We start from the raw sequence: 20,504 nt of genomic DNA, 5'->3' as shown, positions 1-20,504 counted from the left end.
ACTCACCAGAAGTAACCCATTACAGATACTCATTACTTGTAATGGAATCACATTAATTTGTCATTAGGAAAAAGAAATCACAATACTGTTTTTACTTTTCAGTTACATTTTCCAAAACTCCTTCCTATCTATGAAACAAGATGTAACACCAAATACATAATGCTTATCTATCATATGACATATAAAAACACCAGTACTGTTTTAGTATGAACACAAACTTAATTTCAAACAAACACAAACTAAGGGTGTATTCACACCAGGAAAGTCCGCTAGTTCACTTGCTTTGGTCCGGACCAAATACAATGTTAATTTTTTTGGTTTAATGTGGTTCGCTTTCACACTTCCCTTTTTGCAAGTGACTCAGAAACTGTATGTATCATCAATGTTGAAAACAGTTGTGCTGCTAAATATTATTTTAAAAATAATTCTATTTAAACCAGTAACTGTACTTTGTGCTTCTCTGAAAGGTCTAACAGGTCTCTGTTTTGTCATTCAGGTCTAGCCGGGTCATGTCTCCCCCGATTTAACACCATGCCTTTCCTGTACTGCAATCCTGGAGACGTGTGCTACTATGCCAGCCGCAATGACAAATCCTATTGGCTGTCCACCACCGCACCAATTCCCATGATGCCCGTGGAGGAGGCCGAAATAAAACCATACATCAGCCGCTGCGCCGTGTGTGAAGCTCCATCTGTGGCCATCGCCATACACAGTCAAGATATAACAATCCCACAGTGCCCAGCAGGCTGGAGAAGTCTCTGGATTGGCTACTCCTTCCTTATGGTGAGACTTCATTTCTAAAATGTTACACCTCCATCTTTTAAGCAGTCCTCTAACTCATTCTGTCTCTCTCTCACAGCACACGGCAGCTGGAGATGAAGGTGGTGGTCAGTCTCTGGTGTCTCCAGGCTCTTGTCTGGAAGATTTCCGCACCACTCCCTTCATCGAGTGTAACGGGGCCAAGGGTACATGCCACTACTTTGCCAACAAGCAGAGTTTCTGGTTGACATCTATCGAGCAGACTTTCCAGAGTTCCCCTTCCTCTGAGACACTGAAAGCCGGTCAGCTCTTGGCACGCATCAGCCGCTGCCAAGTGTGTATGAAGAACCTGTGAGCTGTAACCTTTGACACTATTGCAGCCAAGCAGTATTGTAATTAACACCATCAGAACGAGCCATGCCAATACTTCATTCCAAATGTCAACCGGATGGCAACGTCCCAAGTTAGGCTTCTGAAATTACTTCATGTCTTTAATGTATCACATATGATGCCCTCAGATTCCCTCTTCAACACTACTGTGTGCCTTATGACTGAAGATATGTACATGTGCATAATGAGAAGCAAAAATCCAGAGATGCATGAAAGTGTAGCTATTTACTTATATATATGAAATGGTGCTTAATCTCTAACTTATTACCTCAGCATTATCATTATTGATATTACCAAAAACATACAGCTGAACCAAAGAAGCCCATGCTTATGCACTTCTCCACCCTTCTGTGTTATGAGTAGCACTTTGTGAATGAAGGGGGTTGGGAATCAAGAACCGGTTCTTATTTAAACAAGCTCTAGTGTTTTTTTTTTTCTTTTTTAAAGGCCGTATCTATTTACACTAAACTTTTTGGGAGTGGTTTCTGCACTTCGTGATTCAGTTCTGTTAATGATTCTGGATAGTCTGCATTCACCATAATAAAATATGCCAAGCTGATCAGTGTTAATCTAGTTTTCTGACATCTGTGCATATAAATCAACTTTCTATTATTTCATGTGATTAAATACAAACACACACATGCACGATGCTTTGCAGATGTGGAGCATGACACACCTCATAAATGTGTGTCTCATAAATGTAATTTGTAGCAGGACTATTGGTTTAATAAATATAACAAAGATTTACAAAGACTGCAAAACAGAATCTTGTTCTGAAAGGAACATCATTTCACCACAAGATTTCTGAGGATAGTGATTGCAATAAGAACTGTTTTCCAATCATTGTCCATTCTCTCTTCTTTAAAAATTACTAAAAGAATCGTTAAAAGAACCACTGAGTCAAAATACTGAATCAGAATCGTTTAATTGCAACGATTCCCATCCCTATAGAACAGCCATGACATCTATCAGGATCAATGACACAATGCTTAACTGTATGGCTACTTTAAATACAGTGCTTTCTGTTAATATTTTAACTATTATACAAATATAATCTCACCAGACTTACACTAACACAATCTTCTGCTGCGTGTACATTATTTTTGTTTTGTGTTTGTTTTTTGATGTGCTATATCTGAACAGCTTAGAATCAAGTATTAGCCACGTATTGTGTAATGTTGTCACCTGACACTATTTATTCCATGGAGACAAAGAGTAAGGCTGTTCATTGGGTATTTTGTTTCATAAAGGTCATTAACTCTTGAGACTTGAAGCTTTTAACTAGAGTTTTGTCCAGTCAGGAGGCTCTGGGTTCTTGTTTGTTTGAGATGAACTCTCTCTTGGTTACACCAATTGCACTGATTTTCTCTGAGGTTTACAGGACACATGTTCAGGTCATTAGAAGACTCGAGTTTATTCTTTGTCCCTATTTCACATGCTCAAGCAGGCTGTATCTTCTGTAAACGAAGTCTAGAAACAATGGCTAAACCAAATGTGGGTCACCTAAGCTATTTTGGACTTTGAGCAACTTTGCCCATTTCCAGTGCAAATTACACAAGTATTATTGTCCTGAAGCCCATAAACCACTTACCTGTCTTTGACACAATTAAAGAGAACCAAAAAAGATTATAATTCAAAACACTTTTTGCATTGAAAACGAGTCACTGCTTTTTTTTCTTTTTTTATCAAATGTACTTTAAATGTAATTATGTGGAATATTTGAAGACATTGATTTTGAAATGTAGTATTGAATAAATGAACAATATATCCTTTTTGTTTGTCACATTTGTGTCATTTCTCATTTTAATGATATATGAACAATATCTACCTTGTAGAAAATGAAGTATGAACTCATACACACTATTCAAAAGTTGGGGTGCAGCCTTTCTTTCTTTCAGAAATTAATACTTTTACTCATCAATGAAGCAATAATTCAAATGTGACAGTAAAGACATTTATAATGTTCCGAAAGATTTCTATTTTAAATAAATTGTTTTTTTAAAGTGAAAAAAATAAATAAATCAGTTTTCACAAAAACGCAGCAATAATAAACATATTAGCATATTTAAGTATAAGCATAAAAATGAATTATATCTGAAGGATCATGTGACACTGAAGACTGGAATAATGATGCTAAAAAAATCAGCTTTGATCTCACAGGAATAAATTACCTTTAAAGGGTTAGTTCACCCAAAAATGAAAGTTCTGTCATTAATTACTCGTCCTCATGTCGTTCTAAACCCGTAAGACCATCGTTCATCTTCTGAACACAAATTAAGATATTTTTGATGGAATCTGAGAGCTGTCTGACCCTCCATAGACAGCAACGAGATTAACACGATGAACTCACAGAAATGTAGCGAGGACGTCAGAGTACCCCAGAATGTAATCAACGTAATGAGCATTCTTTACGTTCAGCAAGCGCTCGCTGTCTACTGAACATAAACAACGCTGATTACGTTGATGACGTTCTGGGGTACTCTCCAAAATGGCAGGAGATAAAGCAGGTAACTCGGGGAGAAGAATTGCTGAGTAAATTATGTTATTATTTTCTTTGCGCACAAAAAGTATTCTTGTAGTTTCGTAAAATCCCCTGAGGTCACATGGACTATTTTACCGATCTCTTTGTTACATTTCTGTGCATTGATCGTGGTAATATCCTTTCTGTCTATGGAGGGTCAGAGAGCTCTCAGATTTCATCAAAAATATATTCATTTGTGTTCTGAAGATTAACAAAGGTCTTACGGTTTTGGAACGACATGAGGGTGAGTAATTAATGACAGAATTTCCATTTTGGGGTGAACTACCCCTTTAAATATTTTAAAACAGAAAACGGTTATTTTAAATTGCATAAGAGACTACTTACAAGATGTTAAAAAAAAATGTAACGAATCCCAAAACTTAAACGGTAGTGCACTTAATAAAGCTACTGCACGCCAACCACACAGACTAACCCACTTATTACAAACTTTAGGAATTTTTATTTTTCTCAAATTAGAATAAAGTGAGGCAGTATCAGAAAATATTCATGTGATTTCCACAAAATATAAAGGACACCAGATACAATTAAAAAACGGAAAAAATCAGAGATACATCTATTTCATTCCATTAATGCAAAGAAAAAAAATTGTACAAAATTAAAACAGAAAAAAATCAACTATTCTGCATGATTATCAAGTGCTTCTATCTTCTAATTCCTCCCAAAAGTTTTTAATACTGCTCTGGAGGAAAAAAAACAAAAAACATATGTACATAGCAGTAGTTCACATGAATTCTAGTTTTAGCTATGATTTTGATCTATTCCTCCTTTGGCACGGATTGATAACAATTCTCACGTCTCCTATGTTTGTCCAGCTCTAGGCACAACATCCTGCTTTAGTCCTTTTTGCCACCATTGGCATCTCCAGGTCCACAGTGGCGCTCTCTCCCTCGCTCCTTTTCTTCAGGATGGAGGGCAGAACCAGTTCAAAGAGGGTTTCAAACAAAGCGTCCACATTGTAACCCGTTTTAGCGCTTGTCTCAAAGCACATCCTCTCTGCGGGCAGACAGGCCTTCTCCTCCAGGCCTTTGTAGCGCAGCACGCGGCCGTACAGGGCCATGGCGTCCTCTCTGCTGACCTGTTTGTGCTGAAGCGGAGTGGCGGGAGGAGTTGGACATGTGACCGCAGGCTGGGGTTCGTCTCTTCGCTCACTCTCTGTGTCTGGCTCTTGAGCGAGAGCGTCGGTAAGGTCCGCTTTGTTACCCACAATGGCAAATATGCAGTCAGTGTTGGCAGTGTCGGTCAGGGACAGGAAGCGGTTTTCCAGCTCAGCTAGGCTCTGCCAGTTGGTAACATCATAGGTGAGGATGACTGCAGCTGCGCCACGGCAGTACATGGAGCCCAGGCCATGAAACTGCTCTCGACCTGAACACAACAGAAAACACAAGTGACGTAGTACTGCATTTCAGTGTAGATTTGGAAAATGGAAAATTTTTACTTTATTTGAGCTCTGTTTAAACTGAATGCTTCTACATTACTTTTCTAAGACAAAATCATACAAAAACATTTTTTTTTTTTTTTTAAACAGTTCAGCCCTTATGCATGCTATCATGTCTGTCAAAAACTTAGGCTGGTTGTCAGTTGGAATATTAGAACTATAAACATCTACATTCACTCACGGGGCATCAATCACTTCACTGAATACTTGCCAGCTAAAAAATAACTTATTATTATTTCCTTACAATCCATCTGTTTTCAAATCCACAACAATTTAACATGAATGCAACATCAATGTCTGTCAAAAAAAAACATCCGTAATAACATGCTAGTATTTATGAGAAGCCTGCTGAGGTCCAGGGAGTACACGCATTTCTTTGAAAATCCACACTACCGGATGTTTAGTCTACATCATTGCTTTCAGAGAAAGAGACGAAAACGGTGGCCTGAGCGGCTTCAACATGTTGTCCGTCAACGATGATAACATACCTAATTTGTTCTTCACTTGATGAAACTGACAGGTTTTTTTAACTTCTCTCATCTTCTCTTGTTTAAAAGATTAACGCATCAAAGTTTGATAAAATGTTTCATTTTCCAATAAAATATGACATTTCTACATGATTTGTTCCCATATACAGTGGTGGCCAAAATTGTTAGAACACCTGACAAATCTGAAAACACTGACCATTTCAATATGTTCATTAAACACACAGACGGTTGCTATGAGCACAACAAATATCAGATGAAGTGAGTCGTACTGTTTTTATGCACTTTTAACTTTAATATTTGGTATGTCCATCTTTTGCAGCAATTACAGCACATCTCTCTGGAATAGTCTCAATATATGTTCTGAGAACTTCAACACTAATGTTATCCCACACCTTCTGTAACTCAAGCCAAAGGCTTTCCTTTGAATGTACAATAGATTTGTCCAGTTTATTTTCCAACTTGCCCCAAATTTGCTCGATGGGGTTGAGATCCGGACTTTGAGGGGCTCAGTCCATTATTTTCTGCATTCCAGTACATTCCTTCCTTCGCAGGTAGTTCCGGCAATAGTTTGTTTTATGGGTATTGTAATGGCCAATTCAACAAAAACGACTGAAATCTCTAAAATATGCCAAGTGTTCTGACCATTTTGGCCACCACACACACACACACACCCACACAAAGAGTAACAGTTTTCAGGATATTAGTTTCAGTTTGACTAAACTTGGTGTGCATTTGAGACTTGCCAAGTAAATATCATTAAACATGGACAAAACCTGCTGTACGGTATTTTGTGTGTTAAGGTTACTTCAGTGAGAAAAGTTCAATTTTACTGTACTTGTTACAGCCCTGCTGATGGTGATTCACTCAATACAATTCAACACAAGTAACCTGAATAGTTCTGAGAGGCCATATCTACTTAATAAACGAAATAAAGAGTTCACTTCTTTCACTTTCTCCTTTAAAAAGAAAGCCAAAGGTTGTTGGTCATGATACTGAGAGCTGTAATAGCAGAAATACAAGAGTTCATTGTTGTAGAAATATGTAGTGGTCTTCAACTAACTTGGCTTCTGCTGTCTGTGTCTGAAGGGTGAGAGAGAAACAAAGCTCTCTTCATTTGTGCCTCATGCACTTATAAAGGCTCATTTTAATTTTACAGTACTTGCATATAATCAAAAAAAGATTAAGTAATCAAATTAAGGAATTCAGTTTACATTACCCACTGGCATTGAAATCTTCATTGTACATAAATTTAAAAAAAATTGCTTTAGCAACTCAAAACTCCTTCCCCAGTGAAACTAAAAAGTGGTTTGTTTGAGACTTTGCAACGTCAGAAAGATAAATACATTTCTCAGATGCATTTATCCAAAGGTATTATAACATATACAAGGCATACATTTTATCTTTCATGAATTCCCTGCGATTCAAACCCATAAACTTGCGTTGCTAGCAGCATGCTGTACTGTCTGAGCTATGGGTAGATAGTTAATAGGGAGTAAGTAATGTTTAGTAAGTTAATAAGGTGGAATAATGATAAGAATAAAATGGGTTAAAGTTCATGTAGCACCTGCTGCTCTGCAGATCTTTCTGAAGAATTCAAACATGAAGTTATTTTACATACAGAGAATTTGCACATTGTCTAAAGCCTGACAAGAAAGCCAGAAAAATCCTGAAAAATACATTATTTTTATTCAGGGGCCCACTGAACAAAAATATGCATTTTGGTGCACAAGTTATTATTTATATGGCTATAAAGTAATACTGATTCTGATTGTATATATAACAGTATAACAGACAGTGTTGGGGGTAATGCATTACAAGTAACGTGAGTTATGTAATCAGATTACTTTTATCAAGTAAATAGTAAAAAAAACACATTACTTTTAAATTAACAAGAAAATATCGGAGTTACTTTTTCAAATAAGTAACGCAAGTTACTTTGCTTTCCTATTTATTCACTGACACCTTTCCTGTCCCCGTGTTGAGAGAAACTGGGAGTGAGGTGAAGAGGCACAGGCATCTTCTTCAGCCTGAGACTTACTCATTTCACTCTTGTTCTGAAAGGGCCTCTACAGTCACCCAAAATAGAACTTTTGGAATTTCTGTTATTAAAAATAAATAATCAAGTCAAGCCCAGGTGACAAAAAGTAACGCAAAAGTAACGTAATGCATTGCTTTCCATAAAAAATAAGTAACTAAGTAATTAAATTAGTTACTTTTTTATGGAGTAAAGCAATATTGTAATGCATTACTTTTAAAATGTATTTTCCCCAACACTGATAACAGACTACTTACACTATAGATATCACTTGTCACTCTATATCTCCCAATAATATGTCTTCGTTTAATGCTTAGTTTTAGCTCAAAGCTCTGCAGTTTGGATTGTTTGGAACAAAACATAATGTATGATCGAGAGATTTGAATAAATGTTCCTCAAAAGCTTTAAGTATCATATTTGACACATACATGATATTTACACATACATTATTATTTTGCTAAAAAATACATACTGCATAATCAAGTAAACCTACATTTCATCAGTCCAGAAAATGTTCATCTTGAAAGATTAATAACACTATAAATGTTAACAATATTCTAACATTATAAAATTAATTTGAGATTTCAAAGCAAAAAGCCAAGTGTATTATGTGTATTGGCAAAAAGGCATGTGTATTAGTACAACTGTGTGAGTGACCAGTAAACCTTCAGTTTCACACACACACACACACACACACACAGAGAGATTCAACACACACTCATTTGACTTGCACACAAGCATGTGACTTTTTGCCTGTAAAGAGAGCAAACAGCTCTGCATGAGGTCATCTGTCATCTGAACGGAATAACATTTCACAGGAAATGACTGAGAAAGGACATCCTTTTTACATTACATAGATAGCTAGATAGATACATATATACATACATAGATAATATAATATATTTCTACCTATCTATAATATATACACTGCTAATTCCTGTGTCATCTGACTTTGTGCTATTATTATTCAAGAGTCCAAAAGGCTTGTTAAATAATTGCCTTTAATGGGTGAAGTTTTCAAACATTGACCAAAAGCATTTATCTTCAGGTTTACTCGTTTACATAAAAGGAAGGTGACGTGCAGATTAAATACAACTCACTGTATCCATATGACATTTTTAAATATATATTTAAAAATTCTGCATATTTTGAATTAGGTCGAGTTCTGTGAACTTCAGTTCTTAAATATCCAATCTGAATAAGGAACAAAAAGTGCTGACATTCACAAAATAAAATAGAATCACTGTGAGAAAGCAGTTCTTAACCATGAATCAGAATAAAACAAATACCAACAAATATGAAGCAGAGAATTTAGGAAACACACAAACAGAATTATAATCCTGTAACATTGTTGATTTAGTTATAAGATCAGCTGACTTGATATTCTTTTTACATACAGCTTTTGCAAAACTCACTGTAATAACCTGTTGTTGTATTTTGTGGTCTGTTTTGGTAAATAAAGTGTAAAAGTAGCTCACCTGCAGTGTCCCATATAGAAATGTTGTAGGGTCCCCACTGTTTGAGGAAGAACGCCCCTCCGACCGTGCTTATAGTGTCCTTAAATTTCCTCTCCGTGTATCTGTGGAGCAGAGAAGTCTTTCCCACGTTCATGTCCCCCAGAATGACGATTTTCACGTCGGGTTTCTTGGTCCTTGAGGCTTGAGACATGTCTCCAAACACATGCCACTCACGCAGACTCTACTCTTACAGGTAAACTCGCCATATAAACAATCCAGCTAACGCATCGGTGTCCGCGCTTTAAATGCATGATCTCATTACCTCCAGGCTGACGAGCTCCTATAAAAGTTTGTCGAAATAAACCCCATTCGCGTGTGTTAGATAATTCAGTAGTAACGTTAACTCTTCCCAAATGTAGTTGGTAACGACGCCGATTTCTAACTACAGAAGTTTAACAGCAGTCCTGTCCGATTCGTCACTGAATCATTATTTTGAGTCAAATCTTTTTTATGAATTGTTAGAACAAAACCCGTTCTGAAAGATTCGATCAAGAACTGAATCACTCCGAGGCAAAAACTAATAGAGCGTCGTTTTTTTAAATTAATTGTATTATTGTTTGAATTGTAGCTATTACAGTTATGACTTTGTTTATATATTTATCAGTTGCATGATGACTGCAACTGGGACACGGGAGAATACAATAAATATGCTTATTAGTAAAACTTGCACTTTAAAAGGTTTATTTGAACATTTAGGAGTACGTTGGGATGCCAGAGATCATGTAATGACGTGATGACTAAGAAATCACTGAATCACTTTTGTAACCTGTTCTTTGAGGTGAACTGTTCAAAAGAACCGACTCGCAGAAATGAATCGGGATTCTTATCAAACGGTGGTGGGCGGGGCAAATTCAACTTGTGTGCCAACGTCACAGGAAGTAAACAGTAAAGGCGGAGCTAAATAAACATCACTGTTTAGCCTTTTTAAAATAGCATTGTAACCAGTCTTCGCTACAGTGAATAGCATTGTCCTGGGTTTATTTTATGTCAGATTTGGACTGAATTGTGCTTATGTCATCACGCATAAGCGACAAAGCAGAGCGTCAGCGGAAGTCTGATGATTTTAGAGGGAGGACAGATCCACGGTTTGTGTCTGATCGAGTGAAGTCGAGTAACACAGATCTATTATCAGAATAAATCTTGAACTTTTTTTTGTTTTGTTCCTGTTATCTGACTGGATACTGCAGCCAATCCCCGCACAAAGCTGCACAGCTCCCACTCTCCTCCCGAACACTGTTTGTTTACCCTGAACTTGATGAATCTTCTCAAACGTGCTACCTTCATTTTCTCTGAACGGCCACTGAGTCTGGCACTCGGTAAGATCGGAGTTTATCAAACTATCAGTAGCTTCAGAAGAACGGAATGCATATATATATAACTGTTCTCTTCTCGGAGTGATAACTGTTGTCATTGCACTTGCAGCAGTGTTGCTGTGTGATAAAGGTGAATGCATGTTAATGCAGGGTTGAGTGCCACATGATACACACACAGCGGGGTCCAGATTCTTCCAAACTTCTTTAACGGGGTGCGTTTTTAATGTAATTAAAGTATAAGCGTAACATTCTGTGTGAACTCTTGTCGTTTGTGTGATCCAGTATGATTGGGGTACATTTCAAATGTATTTATTTGACATCATTATGCATCTTATATAGGGTTTTATTCATTTAAGATCCAAACAGCGTATCGTCAGTATTAAACTGTATCGCATGCTCTCGCACTGGAAGTTACGGACCGCACAGTGTTCTGTGATTTATGTATCAGTTTTGTGATTTTACTCAAACTCTCAAGCGTAACTCGCATTTGCAAACACTGAGCACGATGAGCTGAGCTTATAAAGTGAAGCAGTTGCTTCCTAAATGTATTCTTGGAGATATTCTCGAAGCTCTTTGACGGTTTTCGTCGCCGCGCCGTGAAGCGCATGGTTGTAATGACGTAGTACACAACATCGCGGTGACGTTCTCTCTGTTGTTGGCGCGGTAAACACTGGCGAAGTTCTAAGCAGCTTTGCATAAAGCTGGTCTGCTCGGTTAATCTCGGCGATTCGGCGAGGCCTTTGTCGCTATGCGCTCGGAAACCGCATGAAGCGTCGTCGAAGCGAGGCCTAGATATCCCGCCGCCGCGTGATCGATGCGAAACCGACTCGGATTGCTTCGACCATCATGTTAGTGAATGCAACGCGCGGTTTCCTGTGGTCGGACATGGAGACCAGAGCGCTGCTGAATATCTGGGGTGAGCACGACGTGCAGACGGCGCTGGACGGAAACTTTAGGAACAGCCACGTTTACCGAGACGTCGCGAACCGTCTGTGCGAGCTGGGCTTCGATAGGACACCAGACCAGTGCAGAATACGGGTTAAGAGCTTAAAGAGGCAGTATTTCCAAGCGAAGGAGGGATCCAGGAAAAATGGGCAGTACCACAAGATGTGCAAGTTCTACGACGAGATGGAGAGGATATTGAGCAATAGATCCTTATTAGAGAGGCAGGATATTGATAGTGTCGCTGTTGGGGGAGATGAAACGATGGATGAAGATGCTGAGAGCACTGAACTCTTGCAAGAGGCTCACATGGATGGCAGCGGTGAATGCTCCTTTATGGAGCATCCGGTCAAAACTGAGTACCCATCCTGCCCCATTCCGGTGACAGTGGGAGGCATGAGTATGTCAACTTATTCTGATCCGTCAGAAAGCACCGATCTGCCATCTGTAGCCTACTCGGTCTGGTTTCCCGTATGTGTGTGTGTGTGCGTGTTAATATTCGTGTGTTCTTCTCTCAAAGGTTCGTTTCCAACCAAGCAGAGCAGCCTGACGAAGAACAGCCCGCCGGCGACCTCGTCCAGCAGGCCACGGAGAAGCAAGAAGCGCTTCGCCAACATGTCGCTGGAGAAGCTGATGGAGAAGTTCCTGGAGCAGAGCATGGAGGCGGAAGACAACTTCTACAGGCTCGAGGAGCAGCGTCTTCAGTCCGAGGATAAACGCAGGGAGGAGGAACATTCCAGAGAGCTGCAGATGCTACAGATGCTGGGCCAGATTTTCGCTGGCATTCGCGCACCCTCTCCTGCACAGCAGGCCACTGCGCAGCCTTCTTGTATCCCTCAGACTAACCCCGCCGTACCCCTCACGCGCCCACCTTTTGGGAATCGTAACCATGCCTTGACCGAGTTTGCCAGCCACAGCCAGCCAGCTGGCCCAGGTCTGCTCATGGAAGAGGGTGACGCTCAATGTTCATGTAGAGTTGCCATTTATTTTGAATTACCATTTGTTACACAGTCGTAAAGTGGCGATAAATACAATGTTTTACTGCTAAAGTCCCATGAAAAAGAACAGTTCTCCAAAATATGTAAATTCTGGTGTTGTTATTATTGTTGTCATTATTTTGGTGGAACACAGAGAGATTTGAAAGAATTTTCAAAGTAGGTATTTTGGTCCTTGTACATTGGGTTCCTTCGTTTTTTTGATTTACATTTTACGTTTACATTTGAAGGACACCTTTAAATTTTTACAAGCGCTTTGGAATCTCGGAGAATCAAACCCAGGAGCTTGACATTGCTAGCCTAGCACCACACTCTACTGTTAGAGCTGCAGGAAAGATTATTATTAAATACTTAAAGCAGAAAACAGCTTGATTATTAGATTTCAGTATGTGTCCAGGCATGACATGCCCACTTTTCACTGAGTGGTCAACCAATGATGAGCCTGTGCCATCAACAGAATTATAATCACACACTGCTGTAGTTGTGCAGATTTTTAAAGTGTTAATTGCAACTACATTTTGTCTCTTTCTCTCATCAAACAGCTGGACTAAGAAATGCTTTGACCTAATATTACCCAAATATTCAAGGTATTTATGTATATTCGACCGCGTCACAATGAAAAATCAATTATAAATGAAAAGCATTGTTTTCTACTTTTTCTCCTCTTAATATTACACTAAAAAGGGAATGAACTCAATGTACACTGATCTATTTTCCATTCAATGACGATGCTATATAAAGACTATACTATACAAAGTACTACTATACAAAGCAATATTACAGCTTTATGTGGAATAAACTAATATTGTAGTCATTATTCACTGATAATCCTCCCTAGTGCTTAAGCACTGAAATACAGTTTGTGTTCACGTTCAGACTTCAAAATAGATATAGAATAAAAGATTCTGTAAAATGGGAAGTGAGAATTCAGAGCTACAGCAAAGAGACAGATTTTTGGTGAATAAATGCCTGAATTTCAATCTCAAATGGCTTCAGAAGACTCAGATATAGAGCACAAGTTGTATGGGCTTATCGTTCTGTTATGATGGTTTTGGGCCTTATGGAGCTCCACAGACGTTCTAGCTCTGACCAGTTGGATGGAAAAGAGTAAATTATGTGAAAATGATGACACAATTTTCATTTTGGTTGAAACTGCTTTTTTTTTTTTTTTTAAACAAAGTACAAACCTTTTAAAATTACTAGTCTAATCCCAATGTGAGGAACTGAAGTAAGTTGCTCTGGTTTGTGATGAATTTAATTATTGTTACTATATTCTTGTCTCAGTCATAGAGCGTTCTTTCTCTCTGGGAACGGCAGCAGTGGACAATGTCATTCCTCTCGTAAGAAACACAATTCCTCCACTTACGTCCAAAAAACACAAGGGTCAGGACGGACGCATTGGAATCATTGGAGGATGTCAAGAGTAAGTGCTGCACAGATCTTTCTCAGGGTTGTAAGCAGCTGTGGTGAAGCTTCAGTGGGTTCTGCACATGCATGGCCGACTAATCAGATTAAACCTTCTTAAAAAAGATATTTGGGGGAAATGATAAGACTTTATATTAGGTAGCCTTAACTACTATGTGCTAACATGTGTAATAAAAAAATTCTAGCTACTTTACAGTTTAAGGGCATTTTTCATATATTTCCTCTTTTTCTGAGCTATTATTAATTAGGTTTTGAACCTAAATTGCTCACTTTTTCACTTTCAACCACATAGCATCAAGGCATGCTCTGCCACAACAGTGTTTTATAAGGTGTTACTGTTTATTCTGTCTGTATGTGAATTTGCTTGGTGAAACTTACAGTTTTGCACTGTTCTTGTTAGGTACACAGGAGCACCTTTCTTTGCAGCTATCTCGGCTTTAAAAGTAGTAAGTATTCTGTTAAAAAATTCAGTCCAGTTTTTTCTTTCTCATCTGCATTTTGTCTTTTCATACTGTAGTGACATACACAGAGTGAATTTTCTTAATGATCCATAAGTGGATTTTGACTCGTATTTAACAAAGATTCTGAACAAAAAATGTATCCACAAATATATTATGCAGCATTGATATTATGTGTTTAGCATTGGTAATAATAAGAAATGATTCTTGAGCACCACATCAACATATTAAAATGATTTCTGAAGGATCATGTGACACTGAAGATTGGAGAAATTGTTAGTTCACCCCAAAATTAAAATTTTGTCATTAATTACTCATGTTATTCTTCACCCGTAAGACCTTCGTTCATCTTCAGAAAACAAAATAAGATATTTTTGATGGAATCTGAGAGCTCTCTGACCCTCCGTAGACAGCAACCACTGATATGCAGTGTTCGCAGGTCCAGAAATGGCGACAGTAAAATAGTCCATGTGACTTCAGTGGCTCAACTTTAGTTTTGCGAAGCTACGAGAATACCTTTTGTGCACAAAGAAAACAAAAATAACATAAAGTGTGCGTATGCGGTGGAATACTCTCCGAAATGGCTGAAGACAGTAACTCGTGAGAGAAGAGTTGTTGAATAAAGTCGTTATTTTTGTTTACTTTGTGTACAAAAAGTATCTTTGCAAAATTTGAGCCACTGATGTCACATGGACTGTTTTACCGATGTCCTTACTACGTTTCTGGACCTGGGAACATTACAGTTGCGTTGCTGTCTTCAGAGGGTCAGAGAGCTCTCGGATTCCATCAAAAATATCTTAATTTGTGTTCTGAAGATGAACGAAGGTCTTACGGGTTTAGAACGACATGAGTGTGAACAATCAATGACAGAATTTTCATTTTTGGGTGAACTAAATTGTATTGATATTTCACAATAAAACTGTTTATGTTGTATTTTTCATCAAATAAATGCAGCCAAAAACATTATTACAGAGCTCAAAATTTTAACAGACATCTGTTTAAAATTGAAAAAAAAAAATAAATAAAATAAATAAACCAATGTGCATTGACCTTTTGAGCTGGCAAAATGGGAGCTGAAATATGCTCAAATGCTGAAATATTTAGCAGCTATGTCAGTCGATTACCTTCTAGTCATCCTGCCTGTTTTCCAGGGAGCCGATCTGTCTCATGTGTTCTGCACCAAAGATGCTGCTCCAGTCATCAAGTCCTACAGTCCTGAACTCATTGTCCATCCAGTGCTGTAAGCAGGAACTCTTATTAGACATAATCCTTGATAGCAAGTGAATTTTATGAAATATCTCTGGTGGCCAACAGAAGAGTTTCTGACTAGTAATTTTTTATGGATCTCCAGGGATATTTGATTCAATGCTTTTTACCAGCTGAATCACGTTTGGTTTATAGTCATGTCGAGAGAGATTTGAGCGTGATGGTGCTGTTTCTCCAGAGACAGTCCCAATGCTGTGGAGGAGATCGAGAAATGGCTGCCCCGGCTTCACAGTCTGGTTGTGGGACCAGGTCTCGGGAGGGAGGATATGCTTCTGAAGAACGCTAAGGCAAGAGAAATGATACCATAAAAAACTTCTTATGACTTTTGTGTGGAAATTTAGTTAACAATCCCCCAGTTTCACAGACAAGGCTTAAACTTAGTCCCAGGGCTTAAGCCAATCCAAGACTAAAGTGTTGGTATGAACTTGCACTGACTGATCTTAAAATATATCAGTGTCTTTGTTTTGTCTCAAGATGCACACCAGAAATGTTTTTTCTAAGGCATGTTAATAAAAAATTACTAAAATGTCCTAATTGAACTATGGCCTAATCCTGGCTTAGTCTAAGCCCTGTCTGTGGAACCAGACCAATATGAAACACAAATAGCATTAATATCTTTTCTTTTTAAAAAGGTTATTTCTATCTGATTACCTTTTCATAGTACCAGCCACAAACTTTGATAAACCTCTTGTTCTAGAGGCTTGTTTAAATACTTAAATCATTTGTTGAGAAGTTTTGTAGACCTTTATAATAATTTTGTAATGTCGTTCACATTGAAGTTGATCACTGCACAACATTTGTCATGTCTCAGTTTGTTATTTTACAGTTTTATTGACATCTGTTTTTCTAAAATGTGGAAAAGAAGTAGGTGTGTCCACATTTTTTACTCTTAGTATAAATTAAGACATTTTTTGTCAAATGTATTTCTAAAGAGCTCAGCAATATTGTGTATTTTCACATCTCTGTTTCTGTGGGTTTAAATTAATTAACGTTTGGCATATGTTTTGTTTTAGGAGATTATTGAGAGGTCAAAACTCAGAGGAATACCAATCATCATTGATGCTGTGAGTACTGTTTTCACTGACACTTTTGATGATGCTGATCAATATGCTTTCATACTGAGCATGCTGGCAACAGCCAATAGATGTAGTGTACAGAAGGAGAACTGGGTCAGAGCTCAGAAATGGCTTTTTATATATTATGGTATTAGTGATGTGTTGCATAATGTCTGAAATGATGTGAAAGCATGATCTTGAGCCAACAGCAATGTTTTTCTGAATTAGCAGGCTAGGGATTTGCTGGATAAAATACTCACTTTGTGTATGTATGCATTGCACATTACAGGATGGGCTTTGGTTAGTCGCAAAAGAACCCTCAGTCATTCAAGGATATCAGAGAGGAATCCTCACACCCAACTTTATGGAGTTTACCCGTCTGTATGAGGCAATGGTGAGTTTTGAATGTAGTAATATCCTCTATGTCTATGTAGCTGAGCAGGTTCCTTTTGTATGTAATATCTAAGGCTCTTTTTACATCTGGTATTGACGTTCATCTCATCTTATCAGGCTATACCTGGCTATCACCTGACATAGATGTTATTACCATGTATAAACTGAGCCTTGGTTTTTACAACATTGCTTTCACTGCATGCCTGGTTCCAGAATCGGATAACAGAGGTGCTTCTGAAACTAGTGAAGGTGCTTTGGTAAAGTGCAGATGTAATGAACCTAAGGAACAGCTCCTAAGCACCACCTTAACAAGAATAACAATATGCACTCAAGGGATTATACGTTTTGCAAGTCATTACTTTTACACAACAGCGTTTCTAAAGATGTGTTGTTATAACAGTTTAAGCTGAGGGTGCTTATCACCTCGAGTAGAAGCTACGCTATATCGAGTTCATTATCAAAGGCGATTCATCTTCAGTAATGAACTCGATATAGCGTAGCTTGTCAGTAAACTACGGCTCTGTGTATTAACTGCAGCTCCGTTTGAAAGCAGGTGATGGGGATTTACCGCTAATCATGGAACCGGCTTTACTGACGAGATGCGCATGATCATATCGTTCGATATATTGTCCAGCCCTAGGACCGGTGGCCACTAGGGGGCCTCAGCAAATGTCCAGAGAGCCCCAAATAAATCTTAAAATTAGAGTTGCAAAGGGGTTGAAAATTTCTGATTTCCATGGAAAGTTAAGCTGGGGAATTTTGGAAATTTTCCAATTTGGAATTTCCAGGAATTAAAGAGAATAATCTTACAAACTGTATAATATACAAACAGAAAAAAGAAAAAAAAAAGCCTTTAAAGGGATACCCCCATGTCGTTCTAAATCCATAAAAGCTTTGTTCATCTTTGGAACACAATTTAAGATATTTTGGATGTAAACCAGAAGGCTTGAGACTGTCCCATAGACTGACAAGTAAATAACAGTGTCAAGGATTTGGAGCGACACAGAGGAGAGGAATTGTTGAATAAAGTCGTTATTTTTGTTTTCTTTGTGTACAAAAGTATTCTCGTCATTCATAACGTTACGGTTGAATCACTGATGGCAGATGAAGTATTCTGATGATGCTTTTCATACTTTCCAGGGGTCTTCCTCCATGCATACGCACTCTTTCCTGAAGTGAGAAAAGTAATGAAGTAAACAACGATTTTAAAATCTATTTTCATTTCGATAGACACATTTACATTAAATAATCCACTCTCATTAATGGAGATAATCACTGAAATTACATAAAGTCATTACGAAGAAGTTAAAAATTATACGAATTTAGGCATATTTAGTGGAATGCTCTTGATCACTTTTTTTTTTTTGCATATGTACACGATTTGGGACAGAAAACTGGCATATCTCATTTTCTGGCAGGCTAGCTGCTGTATAAACATTCTGATTTAGAATTTGTTAGTTAAACTTTAATAGATCAAATATATCTACCCTAGTACTATCATCAAAACTTACTTGACTGCTCAAATGCAGTAGTTTTGACTTCAGTAGTCCTGCTGTAGTGTGCAGATCCTATAAATTATCTGTGCATGTGAGGAATGTGCAGGGTAGAAATTCAACTGAATTTGCATTAAATCTGGTTGTTTAAATCCAAGGCTATGCTGCTTTTTTTTTTTTTTTTTAACTACATGTTAGATTAGTTCCCTAATCTGTAATTTTGCCATTTCCAGTTTATTTCCATGAACTGGAAATGAACTTGAAATCCAGTTTATTTCAATTTCTGGAAATTTGCAACTTTAATTGAAACCCCCCCCCAACATTCAGTTTAGATAAGAGGGATTTTGAATATTGGCTTGGACAAAAAACTCGGGGTCAAAAAAAGTTGAGAACCACAAATTCCTTGTTTTGCCATTTAAAAAAAGTAAAAATAAATAAATAAACAGTTAAAAAAAACTTTACAGACACCTAATACATACAATTGCAGTATACATGCTAAATCAAACTTTGATTTCAGCATCATGAACCTCTGGACAGCACGGACCACAAGAGAAGTGCTCAGCAGCTCAGCATCGCCATGGGTCACCTCACCTTGGTTTTGAAGGGGGAGGAGGACATTATTACTGATGGAAAGAACAGTTAGTGATGTTCTTCAAACGTTCAGACTTCAGAAGGTTCCAGTGCACCGGTTTCTGTCTCTAACACGTTGCTTGTCTTCCTGCTCTCAGTGCTGACCTGTAGTCAAGAGGGCAGTGGGCGGCGTTGTGGAGGACAGGGAGATCTGCTCTCCGGTTCCTTAGGAGTCTTCGCCCACTGGGCCTTCAGCTCACCTCCAGATGCAGTTAAAGGGTAAGTGGCTCCATTATCAATAGTTATTTAATGTGTCATTGCACATCACTTTCAATTTAAAAATAAATGTTCCCTTTTCCCAGCATGAATCCTTCGCTGGTGGCTGCATTCGGTGCTACGTATCTGACAAGGCAGTGTAATCGCCAGGCCTTCCACAAACACAGCAGATCTACCAGCACCTCTGACATGATCCAGGAGATAAGCAGTGCTTTCAAGAAGTTGTTTGAAAGCTAAACTACACGTGTATCCATTCTTTTTCATGGTCATTATTAAGACTAAAGGTCTGTGTCACAATGCTACTCATTAAATAAAAGTGAAGTACATTGTTGAGCACCTTTTTTCCTTTTTATTTTGAAGTGCCTCTTTGTAGTTCTGCAATACAGTTTCACCCACCTTTCCACTTCCATGTGTGTGGTGGACCTCTATAAACGTCTTACTTTCGTTTTTTTGACATCTATGTCTTTAGATGTGTGTGTTATGTTTGCGAGTGTTTGGATTTGTATCTGGTAGCCCACACAAGAGATAACACTGTCCCTTTATGAATGAATTGCTGTCTTACTACTAGCTGCAATTTATTTATCGGTCTGCTTGAAAATGTTCACTTTCAAGTATTCAAACAAATGCTCTACCTTTATAGTGGATGTTCTCCTTACATTAAGCTGTTTAACACCTTATTTTCTGTCAGTAACTCACAATCCCTATTTAGTGTGTGGGACACATGACAAATAATTGAAAGTGGCTGTCATTTTTAGATAGTTTGCTATCCTACGTATTAAACTAACATCAACATTTTACTTATAACTGTTTCTGTTTTGTATTATTCACTCTGTGTAAATATTTTGTTACTAAATTTACATATTTGTTACTTTAAAAATTGGATTGTTACTGTAATATTATGAATTAAATTTTATAAGTAGTTACACAACTAATAGCTGTATTTCCAACTGCTGTATGAATTTTATTTTAATGATTGAATTTTGAATCATTAGCGATTGTGACAGTTTTTTTTTTTTAACTGTAATATTAGTACTTGCATTATATTAACAAGTAGTTGCACAACTAGTAACCAGGAAAAGTAATATTATTACTGAAATGTGTTACTAGTAACTAGTTACTGCCCAACACTAATAATAGTTAAACATCCCAGAG

The 20,504-nt window shown here is 37.8% G+C and overlaps 3 protein-coding genes across 9 annotated transcripts in view; 2 read left to right on the top strand and 1 right to left on the bottom strand.

Annotated features, from left to right (window-relative positions):
- Positions 1 to 2,760, top strand: part of LOC109069404 (collagen alpha-2(IV) chain-like) — a 73,519-nt gene extending 70,759 nt beyond the window's left edge. The window contains 2 exon segments of the mRNA XM_042730902.1: positions 497 to 783; positions 860 to 2,760. Coding sequence (XP_042586836.1) covers positions 497 to 783; positions 860 to 1,114 — 542 coding nt within the window. The 3' untranslated portion in view covers positions 1,115 to 2,760.
- A 1,350-nt stretch (positions 2,761 to 4,110) lies between these two features.
- Positions 4,111 to 9,611, bottom strand: LOC109069426 (ras-related protein Rab-20-like). The gene is made up of 2 exons (XM_019086065.2): positions 9,128 to 9,611; positions 4,111 to 5,053 (listed from the first exon to the last, which is right to left on the bottom strand). Exons 1-2 carry the CDS (start codon positions 9,315 to 9,317, stop codon positions 4,506 to 4,508), a joined length of 738 nt encoding a protein of 245 aa, XP_018941610.1. The 5' UTR covers positions 9,318 to 9,611; the 3' UTR covers positions 4,111 to 4,505.
- Positions 9,612 to 10,054: 443 nt separating this feature from the next.
- Positions 10,055 to 20,153, top strand: LOC109069423 (ATP-dependent (S)-NAD(P)H-hydrate dehydratase). 7 transcript variants are annotated; one of them, XM_019086062.2, is made up of 12 exons: positions 10,055 to 10,251; positions 10,354 to 10,482; positions 11,942 to 12,391; positions 13,701 to 13,839; positions 14,242 to 14,287; positions 15,451 to 15,539; positions 15,744 to 15,852; positions 16,579 to 16,629; positions 16,910 to 17,014; positions 19,024 to 19,144; positions 19,235 to 19,355; positions 19,439 to 20,153. In XM_019086062.2, the coding sequence occupies exons 1-12, from the start codon at positions 10,224 to 10,226 to the stop codon at positions 19,587 to 19,589; spliced, it is 1,539 nt and encodes a 512-aa protein (XP_018941607.1). In that variant the 5' UTR covers positions 10,055 to 10,223; the 3' UTR covers positions 19,590 to 20,153. The 7 variants fall into 7 exon arrangements, with proteins under 7 accessions (XP_018941607.1, XP_018941608.1, XP_042586812.1 ...); XM_042730879.1 differs by adding an exon at positions 10,589 to 10,691 and having other exon boundaries at positions 10,058 to 10,482; XM_019086063.2 differs by lacking the exon at positions 11,942 to 12,391.
- The last annotated feature ends 351 nt before the right edge of the window (positions 20,154 to 20,504 follow it).

This window comes from Cyprinus carpio, chromosome B9 (assembly GCF_018340385.1).
Source record: "Cyprinus carpio isolate SPL01 chromosome B9, ASM1834038v1, whole genome shotgun sequence".
Taxonomy (NCBI): Eukaryota; Metazoa; Chordata; class Actinopteri; order Cypriniformes; family Cyprinidae; genus Cyprinus; species Cyprinus carpio.
Note: the sequence above shows the minus strand (reverse complement) of the source record. Positions and strands in the feature narration are given on the sequence as shown.

Bases quoted from the DNA above. Each gene is read 5' to 3' on its own strand.
- LOC109069423 (XM_042730875.1), top strand. From the start codon at position 11,326: ATGTTAGTGAATGCAACGCGCGGTTTCCTGTGGTCGGACATGGAGACC. The intron at 15,540-15,743 runs GTAAGCAGGAAC...CTGTTTCTCCAG, and splicing joins CTCATTGTCCATCCAGTGCT to AGACAGTCCCAATGCTGTGG. The intron at 19,356-19,438 runs GTAAGTGGCTCC...CCCTTTTCCCAG, and splicing joins CCTCCAGATGCAGTTAAAGG to CATGAATCCTTCGCTGGTGG.
- LOC109069426 (XM_019086065.2), bottom strand. From the start codon at position 9,317: ATGTCTCAAGCCTCAAGGACCAAGAAACCCGACGTGAAAATCGTCATT. The intron at 5,054-9,127 runs GTGAGCTACTTT...TGTTGTGTTCAG, and splicing joins TTCTATATGGGACACTGCAG to GTCGAGAGCAGTTTCATGGC.